This window comes from Xenopus laevis, chromosome 5L (genome assembly GCF_017654675.1).
Source record: "Xenopus laevis strain J_2021 chromosome 5L, Xenopus_laevis_v10.1, whole genome shotgun sequence".
Taxonomy (NCBI): Eukaryota; Metazoa; Chordata; class Amphibia; order Anura; family Pipidae; genus Xenopus; species Xenopus laevis.
This window is the reverse complement of record NC_054379.1, coordinates 158,744,917-158,756,048: the sequence shown is the minus strand read 5'-3', so window position 1 is coordinate 158,756,048 and position 11,132 is coordinate 158,744,917. Positions and strand designations below refer to the sequence as shown.

The following is an 11,132-nucleotide window of genomic DNA, read 5'->3' as shown; positions in this document are numbered from 1 at the left end:
GGTTATTGATGTCCGTGTCTTCTTCAACTCCGAGAAGGCATATCAGGGGCGATAGTATTCTTGGTAAATCAAGGACATCAGATATATAGTGTACAACATTTCTCCAAAATGACTGGATTAGTGGGCAATGCCAAAACACATGCATGTAGGAACCAATTTCTTGTTCACACTTAATACAAACATCAGACGTCTGGGGGAATATTTTCGAGAGTCTATATGGGGTAAGATACACCCGATTGAGGAATTTTATTTGAATATACCTGTCATTTAAGGATATTGTTAAGTCAGGTATTTGTTTCAGAGCCTCCTCCCATAAATATTGCTTCCCAATTTACTTTAGCTGAAAATTGGCATTTTTTTTTTAAAACCCTTTCAGTGCAAACGATCAAGGAGGTGATTTAAAGATATCACACAATCGATATGTTAGAAATGGACTAGAATGATAAAAAGAGAAACCATCGTTTTCTGTGAGAATGGGATGTGTAGACGCTGTTGGGGTCATTTACTTACCCTAGAGGTGGGAGAGGGTTGTCTACCCCACCCACCCCTTTTGGATCAAGCAATGCCTAATGCAGGTAGCACTGGGGTTCAAGGGGCATGCCCACAGGTCTCTGCTCTCCAAAAAGGAGTCATGAGGCCATTCTTTAAAGGGGTTGTTCACCTTTAACTTTGACTATGATGTGAAATGTGATATTCTGAGACAATTTGCAGTTGGTTTCCATTTTTTATTATTTGTGGATTTTGAGCTATTTCGTTTTTTTATTCAGCAGCTCTCCAGTTTGCATTTTAAGATAGTAGTTAGGGTCCAAATTACCCTAGCAACCATGCACTGATTTGAATAAGAGACTGGAATATGAATAGGAGAGGTCTGAATAGAAAGAGGAGTAATAAAAAGTAGCAATAACAATATATATGTAGCCTTAAAGAGCATTTGTATTTTTAGATGGGGTCAGTGACCCCTATTTGAAAGCTGGAACGAGTCAAAAGAAAAGAAATTCTAAAACTATAAAAAAAGAAAAAACGAAGACCAAATTAAAAAGTTGATTAGAATTAGCCATTCTATAACATACTAGAAGTTAACTTAAGGGTCAGGGCACCCAGGCAGATTTGAGGAGATTAGTTGCCCCGGCGACAAATCTCCTCTTCTTCGGGGCGACAATCTTCCTCCTGAGGCAATTTTGGGCGACTACGGAATATGAAGTGATTTTTCATTATCGCCGGCGGGACGGGCGTTCGGGGAAAATTGTCGCCCCGAAGAAGAGGGGATCTGTCCCCGGGGCGACTATCTCCCCGAATCTGCCCGTGTGCCCTAAAGGTGATCCACCCCTTTAAATGCCCTGGACTATGTGCTAACAGTGACAATTATGGATTCCCTCTCCTCCACTTTGCAGGGGGCACTGTTAATAACCTGTTTGTTCAGAAAGCCAGAACATCCGTCCCACTGTGAATGTAAACCTGAAAGATTGTTTTCCTCTAAGCACACAGACTTGGAACAGAGCTTCTACATGCTGCAAATCATATCCAGCTGTCTGCATAGTATTACTAACATGAAACACAACGAGAAAGCATTACACTTGTACTTCATCTTTATAGGGGTTGTTCATCTTTGCATTAACTTTTAGTATGATGTAGAGACTGTTTGCAATTGGGCTTCATTTTTGATTATTTGTGGTTTTTGAGTTATTTAGTAGCTCTCCTGTTTGCAATGTCAGAAATCGGGTTGCTAGGGTCCATATTACCCTAGCAACCAAGCATTGCTTTGAATAAGAGACTGGAATATAAACGAGAGGCCTGAATAGAAAGATGAGGAATAAAAAGTAACAATAACAATACATTTGTAGCCTTACAGAGCAGTTGTTTTTTAGATGGGGTCAGTGACCCCCATTTGAAAGCTGGAGTCAGAAGTTAAATAATTAAAAAAACCGATGTAAAATATATAATGAAGGCCAATTGAAAAGCTGCTTAGAATTAGCCATTCTATAACACACTATATATTAACGTAAAAGTGTAAAAGTATACGTATTCTCGGACCATTTATATAAATTTTTTTGTTTTAATTGTTTAGTACATTTTTTAAATGTCAATTTTTTTTTTGTTTTGGAGCAACCCAGTTTCAAATGTCAGCAACTGTGAGGTTGCTAGGGTCCAGTTCACCCTAGCAACCAGGTACTAGTTTGAAGGAAAGGCCTGGAAATAAATGGGAAGGGCCTGGATATACAGATAAGTAGTAACACGTGTAAAACTGTAGCTTTAGAGAGTGGAGAAATAGGGCATTCTATAAGAAATTCATTTTCAGGTGATTTATGCCTTTAATGAGCGACTCTGAACTCAGCACATTCATTTTCCCGCTCAAGCCTGAACTAGACTGAGGTGATTTTTCCCCCCTGACTGTTGCTCGCAACACTACACTTACCAGAATTCTTTAGGCCTTGCAACGCAGCTCGGGGCCAATAAGCGCGGCGAACGTCATCTGCTGGCGCCGCCCTCGCGCTGTTTGGCTGTCTGTGGGCGGAGTCTCACCTCAGGTGTGTCGCGTCACTGAGCGGAGTCGGCGAAACGGCGCGAAAATAAAGATTCTCACGTAGGTTTGACGTCATCATGCGCCCGGCCCTGGTGCTGCCGGTACCGGGCACTGTTTTGAAGTTGAGTGTGTCTTTCCTGGACGTGACCGCTGAGGTGCCATTCGTGAGACTATGGTCCAGCCTCCGGGAGCGCAAGGAAGAGTACGAAGGGCTGAAGACTGAGGTACAAGCGGCTGTGTTAGCTGAACCCTGTGGGGCGGGGGATAAGGATTGGACCCCGGCGGTAGGCCATTACTGCGTGGCTGAGGTAGATGGACGCTGGCACCGCTGCGAGTTGCTTCACCGTCAGGGCGTAGAATACAGTGTCTTCCTGATAGACGTGGGCTGCACTGTACCTGCGAGGGCCCACCAGCTGAAGGAAGCCCCCAAATCCCTGTTTTGTCTTCCTGGAGAAGTGCTGGGCTATGTGCTGTCCAACTTGGTGCCCAAAGAGCAGAGAGCCTGGAGTGGGCAGGCCCTAGAGTACCTCAGCTCCCTGCAAGGCCAGCAAGTTGAAGGAACCGTTCAAGACATTATCTCGCCTCATGGGTTGGTCCTTTTAGAGGTGGCAGCCATCTCCAAGAGCTTACTTGACTTGGGCTTAGTCAAGCCTTTCCCAGACTCTTCATTTCGTTCTTTGATTGACACTTTCTTTGCTGGAGGATATAGCTTGGCCCAAACCAATCCCATCCCAACCTTTCCTTCTGCAGAGAACCAGTCAAATACCATGGCGCAGCTCAATCCCCGGCGGGCTTGGGCCTTAGACTACTTCTACCCGCAGTTTCAGGTTGGCGTGATCGAACCTGTGCTGGTCACCGAAGTCGCAAACCCCCACCGTATATTTTGTCAGCTGAGGAGCCTGTCTCACGAAGTACAGAGACTTTCAGAGAGTATGCACCATTTTTACGAACTACAGAGCGGTAGTGGGGAACGCAATTATATTCAGCCGTTGATTCCTGGCCAGCCGTGTGCTTGCCGTGGCTCTGATGGTCGTTGGTATCGCTCTCTACTGCAAGAGTACTACCCAGATAAGAAGCTTGCTATGGTCATCCATGTAGACTGGGGTCGCAGGGATGTTATTTCTATCAACTGTTTGCGCGCGCTGGCGGCAGATTACTTCCGCATGCCTGTGGTGACCTTCCCTTGTTCACTGTTTGGTGTTTCTGACGGAGGCTTGGCTTGGGATCCTGCCATAATAATGGAGCTGCGCAATATGTTCCAAGGAAAGCAGTTCAGTGCCAAAATAGACTTTTATAATTCATATGAACATGTGTATGTTGTCACTCTGTACGGAGATGAAGGGATCAATTTAAACTGTGTATTTGGTACACGGGCTCAGTCCCTGAGTTTTTCCCAAGTTCAGAAACCCTTAAGCACCACTTTAGGTGAAGGCCAAGTTGTTGGCTCAACCGATGTTAAAAGTGTCCCTGAAACACCTCCAGATATTTTTTATGCCCCCAGTGTTCCTGTTGCTGAGCTGAAGATCTCCACATTCTATGATGTCCTAGTGGAGTTTGTGGTAGATCCTTCCAACTTCTGGATCAAGACTGGCGAAAACGCCACCAAGTACAGTGAAATAATGAGTCAAATAACCGCTTTATATTCACAAGCATCAAAGCTAGATGGTATCATAACCACTCCCCAGACAGGGCAGCTTTGCTGCGCAAAGTTCAAGGATGACCGGTATTACCGAGCTGAAATTGTTGCTGTTAAAGGTAAGATGGTGGAAGTGTATTTTATTGACCATGGGAACACAGAAATGGTGGACTGGTATAATGTAAAAAAGTTGCCATCAGAACTTAGAGAAATGCCAGGCTTGGCCATTCATTGTTGCGTTGCCGACATCTGTCCCCTGGGAGTCCGCTGGAGTCCAGAAGCTATACTTGCCTTTAAAATTGCAGTGGTTGATAAAAAGCTTATAATCTATGTTGTGTCCAAAGAACTTCATAAATACATTATTGAAGTTTTGGACAATTCCAGAATAGAGCAGAGGAGCATGGCTAAAATACTCTCGGCAGCAGGGCATGCAAAATATGAAGAAGTGGAACCTGTAGCTCAGCATACCGGAAATATGAGTGACATAGATAATGAAACGCAGCAGCAATTTTTAGGTTACATTAATAAAGATACAAGTTCACTTAAAACTCAGCAGAAAGAAGATGTCTGCTCAATGGAAGATGACAACAGTGTGCCATACTCTCCATATGAAGATCAATTCTTTGAACCAGGTGCTACAATAGAAGTGGTAGTGTCATGTATTATAAGCCCTGGTTTGTTTTGGTGTCAAAATGCCTCGCTCAGCTCCAAACTTGAAAAACTGATGGCCAAAATACAAGACTATTGTTCCAGTACAGATTATCCTTATGAAAGGGGTGCTTATGCATGTCTTGCAAAAAGTTCCTGTGATGGCAAATGGTACAGAGCATTTATAACCAACAATAGGCCGGGTAGCAAAGCAAATGCAAACCAAGTTGAAGTTCTTTATGTCGACTACGGCATCACAGAAACTGTTTTAGTGAAAGACCTCCGCTGCATAGAGAGCGAGCTGTTTGATTTAAAAGCGCAAGCCTTCAGATGTAGTTTGTACAACCTTATTGCCCCAGACAGTGAGAACCCCTTTGAGTGGGATACAAAAGCAACTTTATCTTTTCATAGGTTTGTCGATTCTTCAGCAAAAAAATGTTCAGAGTTTAAATGCACATTTTTCGCAACTGCCTTAGTAAAAACAGAACTGTCTTACATTGTAGATGTTTTCACTCCTTTTGCCAGCATTTGCAAATTATTAGTAGAATTAGGCCATGCTAAACAGTTATCTCACACTACACTGGCACCGTCGGTACAGCTGCAAACATATTATTACTCCATGCATGATATTAAAATTGGTGGTGAGGAGGAGGTTTATATTACCTATGTCAACAGTTCCTTGGAATTTTACTGTCAGCTTTCAAGAAATACCGAAACGATTGACATGATAGCGTCTGCTACTGCACGTGTGTGCAGTGAAGTGAGAAAATTTGAATTGTCTGTAACACCTGGGCCCTTGTGTCTGGCAAAGTTCAGTGATCAGCAATGGTATCGTTGCTTCATTAATACAAATAAAAACAGCACTGATGCGTTTTTTGTAGATTATGGAAATACAGAAAAAGTGAACAAAGAAGAAATGCTGCCTATACCGAGTGATGCCTATGAACTCCTTCATTTTCCAATGCAAGCTATTAAATGTTCTTTATCTGACATGCCTGACACCGTTCCCAGCGACGTGGTGTTGTGGTTTGAAAACCATGTACTTGAAAAACCCTTAAGGGCTATAATTGTTGCCAAAGAAACTGATGGTAAATTGATTGTAGAATTGTATGACGGCAGTCAACAAATTAACTCAATCCTCAAAACGAAATTGGGATGGAAGAGTTCTCGTGCTGAAGGCTCTTTTGGGAATTCTGAGAAAAGAAACCAGCTAAATGATTTAGACAGGGGTGGAAGGAAAGAGACTACCTCAAAATTTCAGCCATACAGCCAGGGAAGCAAATTCTCTCCAGATCTGGATGGTCATTCTCAGAATGGTTTAACTTATCAGAAACCTGAGTTTCAGACTAAAGAAAGAGAACAGTTTGAACAAAAGCCAAATCTGAGAACACCTCGATCTTATAACAATGATAGAGAAGTGTATCAAGTACAAAAGAATATGTCCCAAAGTGGGTTTGCACCTCAGAAAACAGGAGGATTTAGGTCTAAAGACAGAGAAGCATTTGAACAGAGACCAAATCTTAAAGCCTCTGGACTGTACAGCCAGGGGAGAGAAACACCTTCAATGTCACAAAATAGTTCCTACAGTGGTTTTCCACCCCAGAAAACAGGAGCCTTTAGGTCTAAAGAAAGACAAGTATCGGAACACAAACAGAATTCGAATCCACCGAAGTTCTACAATCAGGAACGTAAATTATCTCCACAGTTGCGTAAAGCTTCACAGAATGGTTCCTCTTCCCAAACAGAAGCATTTTGGTCTTCAGGAAGTGATCAGTCATCTGAGCACAAGCCAGATAATGCATCTCAACAGAGAAGGTCTACCTTTCAGGAAAGTAAGCTCACACCACCTCTGTCAAAATTAAGTGACCTGCCGAAGCAAAACATTGCTCTAGGAATGAAATCATCCGTGTATGTTGCACACACAAATACAATTAGTGATTTTTATGTGCATATCGCACAAAACACTGACCTTAGTAACATTTCTGAGATCTTGAATAATGAAAAGGGCCCCTCTGATCAACTAGACGAAAAATATGTGAATTTGGGAGACTTAATTTGTGCATTTTATGAAGATGATGGGCTGTATTATCGTGCGGTCATAACAGAAAAATGTGCTGATGGGTTACTTGCGCAGTACATAGATTATGGCAATACTTCAGTAATACCTCCCACCAAGATATATAAACTTCCACCAAGTTTATTGTCTATTCCAGCAATGAGTATTTGTTGTGCCTTAGATAAATGTACTACATCAGCGTGTGAGCAGAATATGGATGATTTGAGGCTTAAATTTTCTGAAAGAACTGGAGATCTAGAGTTGAGCTGCGAATTTGTGCAATATAACAATCGCAAGTGGAACGTAATTTTGTGTGATGATCAAGGCTGCATAAATGACCTCTTTATTCCTGTCTCTGGAGATCCTATGTTAAATCCACCTTTGCCCGAAGAACCTAGTGTAACTTCTGAAACATTAATCAGTGCCAGTCTTTTTGTGTGGAACCTTCCTGAACTTGGTGAGACTGTTGAAGCTTTTGCAAGTGCGGTTGATAGTCCTGAACATTTTTGGTGCCAGTTGGCGACAGCCGATGTTGACTGTTTAGCAGTTAAAGTTCAGGAAGCTGGAGAACATTCCATTCATGATGGCAGATTCAGTGCAGAGATAGAAGTTGGTTCACCTTGTAACGTAATTTACAGTGATGATAATTATTGGTACAGAGCTGCTGTAACAAAGATGAAGGACGATAAAGTGACTGTACGATTCGTTGACTATGGGAATGAAGAAACGCTTCAGATGGAACAAGTGCGAAGGCTTCCTGCTGATATTGCAGCAATTCCTGTTCAGGCATTTCCATGTTCCCTTGCTAACTTTAATTTATCAGAGGGGTGCTGGAGTTCAGAGGCAAATACCTTTTTCTATGATAAAGTCACAGAAGGGCTTTTAGAAATCACTGTGCTCCATATACAACAACTTGGACTGTGTAAAATTCCACAAGCTTCTGTAAATGTAAAGTACAATGGAGAAGATATTAACTGTGAAATGAGACGGTTCTGGCAGGACAGTTTTGTAAACACTAACCCATTTACAGAATCCCTAAATGCAAAGGAAGAAACTGCAATTGAGGATAATGTCATACCTTCCCAGGCAGATGAGGATGACCATTCTGAGCCAAGTGAAGAACCTTGTGCGAGCGAATCAATCGAGACTCCAGCAGTAGATGGGGAAGTACTGACTGCAAACGATGAAACAAAGCTTGAAGCCCTTCCGGTTTCTTCTGCTGAGGAAGCTGCAGAGATCACCGACAACACAGATGTTGAGCGTAAGTGTTTTCATGCTTTTCTCTAAAACTGTGTTTATAGTCTCTGTGCCATTGTTTAAATGTACAGAACAATTATGTTGAAAATCTATACCCCTCTAACTGTACACTTTCTGTAAAACTACCATTAAAAAAAGTTATCTTCTGGTTATCAAAAAGGCAATAGGTCGACTTCAATTGTGCCAGACCTCATGTACACACTCCGCAGCAGCTCCCAACATCACCTCGACAAACTGGAAGCCAGTTGCTGCAACCTTACAAAGGATTTTCTCATCTCTTGTAAACCCTCAATTTCTTCTTTAACATTCCTGCAAATTATGTTCAGAGGGGAGGCATTGTTACTTCCTTATCGCTGTGCTGGGAACAGGTGAAGGATTGTGCGGACTATGGATTTAGGGCTGACCTGGGTGCTGCTTTCCCTGCTCACAGCAATTATAGCAATTAAAAGTTAATAGCAAGGGGCTAGAAAATCCTTCATAAAGCTGCAGCAACTGACTTCAGTTTTGAGGAGGCGATGTCGGGAGGTGAAGTGGAGCACATGCACGTAGGGTCGGGCACAGTTGAAGTCGCTGTATCGCCTTTTTTGAGACCAGGAAGAGAATATTTTTTTAATGGTATTTTTACACAAAGCACATGAAATAAGAAATATTGTGCAGGGGATGTGTTAGAGGGCTATACAATGGATTTTAAAATCAATAATTTTTTAGGGTATCTGTTCCTAGAATTAAAAGTTCTTGGGACAAAATATAAAGCTTGACATTGGCTTTTGATTTGGGAAGTCAATTCGGCAGCTTATTGGTTCATGTATGGGGCACATCAGTCAAAATATGCAACTCTTCTACAAGAGATCTGCTTGGGGCCCTCCTTGTGATCTGTTCAGATGGGTACTAAAATTAGATGAAACCTCGTTGGCCAACATCTTTGTGGCCAGTCTGTTTACCAACCTCCCAATCAGTCACAGATCTGCATTGTACTAAATAGACCCCAGGTTTTATCTAGTATAGCCTGTTTTCTGTGCTCTGTAAAATCACTTATTGTAAAACGGAGGCCATTTATGATGGAGCCTTCCATACATGAAGTGGTTTCTCATCCGGTGCCACTAGACTAATATTGAATACAGCTGCACTCGTCTGCCTGTTTTACATCATTGCAAATATTGCAACTTGCTCATTCATGAATTATGGCCAAAAGAGTTGCTGGAGTGCCCTCTAGGCTGGATAAATGGTGCAGTTATTTGAAGATTTAACAGGAAAATAGCATGGGAGCTGTCCAGTAGATCTCGGTGCTATTTGTATGTTTTATTGAGACTTGTTTTGTAAAATTGTATCTAGCTTATTTTTCTTCTAAATTTTCCTTTAACCTTGCATTTCTTTGCGACAGTAATGAGGACTGAATATTTATTGCATGAAGTCCAGAAGAGCAGTGATTTATCATGTTTAGAGCTGACCCTGGATGAAGATGTTCCAGGTATGAGGTGCTTGAAATAATGCAAATATGCATGTTTATTAAGATAACCTGTTCTGTGCTTCAAATGTATTTAAGGAAGGGGTGACGCCATGAGGGTATACAAGGTAGACAAAATTGTCTTTTGGTTTGCAGCTACCTGATCACTTCTACCCACCCTCTCCTTCCTCAACCATACTTGCTTTATGTTTATCATAGAGACCACAGGCCTGTGCTTTTGTTGTAATGCATATAGGCTTTATCATTGTGCTTCCTCTGTATATGCATGTGAGCACGTGACATTCGGCATCTTCATTCGGTTCAGTCTGCTGCAAGAGACTGGTACTCAACTAAATCCGGGACTCTGTGCATCCCTAGTGTATTGCGTCTACAATTTTTCTTGAGGCAACTATGGGCGACTTTGTAAAACGAATCGAGCCGAGTGCCATCTCGCTGGCAATTTATGTTCTAGCCGGCGGGTAGGCAGGTTGGGGAGATTGTCGACGGGCGACTAATCTCCCTGAATCTGCCTATGTGCCCTGACCCTAAAGGTGGCCATAGACGCAAAGATCCGCTCATTTGGCAACCTCGACAAACGAGCGGATCTTTTCCCCAATATGCCATTAACAAGCATGGCTATATCGGGGGTAATCTGATTGTTCGGCCGTATGGCCGAACGATCCGATTAAGATGTGCCATGGGCTCCGGCGGGATTGGTCGAGTCAAAATCAAACCTGACCGATCGTCCAAATGACCGATCTCCAAAAGATGTCGGCACATGCCACACACGATCCAAAAATCGTACGAATCCTCGATTCGTACGATAGGATCTGTGTGTCAATGGCCACCTTAAGCCAGCATTTTCATTTAAAAACCCAAGCCAGAGGTTCCAAGTCCTCCAAAAGTGGGCCAAAGCTCTGGTTAGGGAGGCCACCTGTAAGCCGGTTATTTTCGAAAAATAACAGTGAAGGCATTTTTAGCCATGTTAGACATTAATTATGATAACAGGTACTTTTTAGGTTGTTTAGCGTAAGGCAGGTAGAATTAAATATTGGAGTTGAAAATGGCTTGAAACTATTAATATCTGAAAAAGAAAAAACTTTTTAATAAACACTGTTTATAGTATCTGCCCTATTCTTTGTTCATGTCTTGTTCAAAATCAAGCAGGCTAATATGAAGTTTGTGTTTTCTTTGCTGCTATAACAGTTTCTGTTATTCACGAAAGGTTTCCACTAGGTGTTGGAACATTGTTGGTGGGATTTCCTTTTTTGAGTTTGGGCACTGATATTGGGCAACCAGATCTGCCCCCATTCTAATTCATTCCACAAGTGCTCAATTTGTTTGTTACATTAAAACAGTCAAGTTCTTTCAGTCCCAGCTTTGCAAACTCTTCCAAGGTTGGTGACTTTTACACCTCAGCCACCACCTGACGGTGTTCAAGGTGATATCGTGTTTCCCCACACTCCCTATACATAGATCTTGTGCTGACATTGCTTCCTGACTTTGGTATTCCACAGTGAGAGTTCCACCTGAGGACGTGACATTTTAGAAAGAGTGTCAGGGTACCTTT

General features: G+C 42.3%; 1 protein-coding gene across 2 annotated transcripts in view; it reads left to right on the top strand.

Moving 5' to 3' along the window:
• The first annotated feature begins 216 nt into the window (after window positions 1–216).
• Window positions 217–11,132, top strand: part of tdrd6.L (tudor domain containing 6 L homeolog) — a 60,809-nt gene continuing 49,893 nt past the window's right edge. Inside the window, exons 1-3 of one of the 2 annotated variants that reach the window (XM_018261730.2) lie at window positions 217–221; window positions 2,574–8,122; window positions 9,500–9,586. In XM_018261730.2, the coding sequence (XP_018117219.1) occupies window positions 217–221; window positions 2,574–8,122; window positions 9,500–9,586 (5,641 nt within the window). 2 annotated transcript variants of the gene reach the window in all.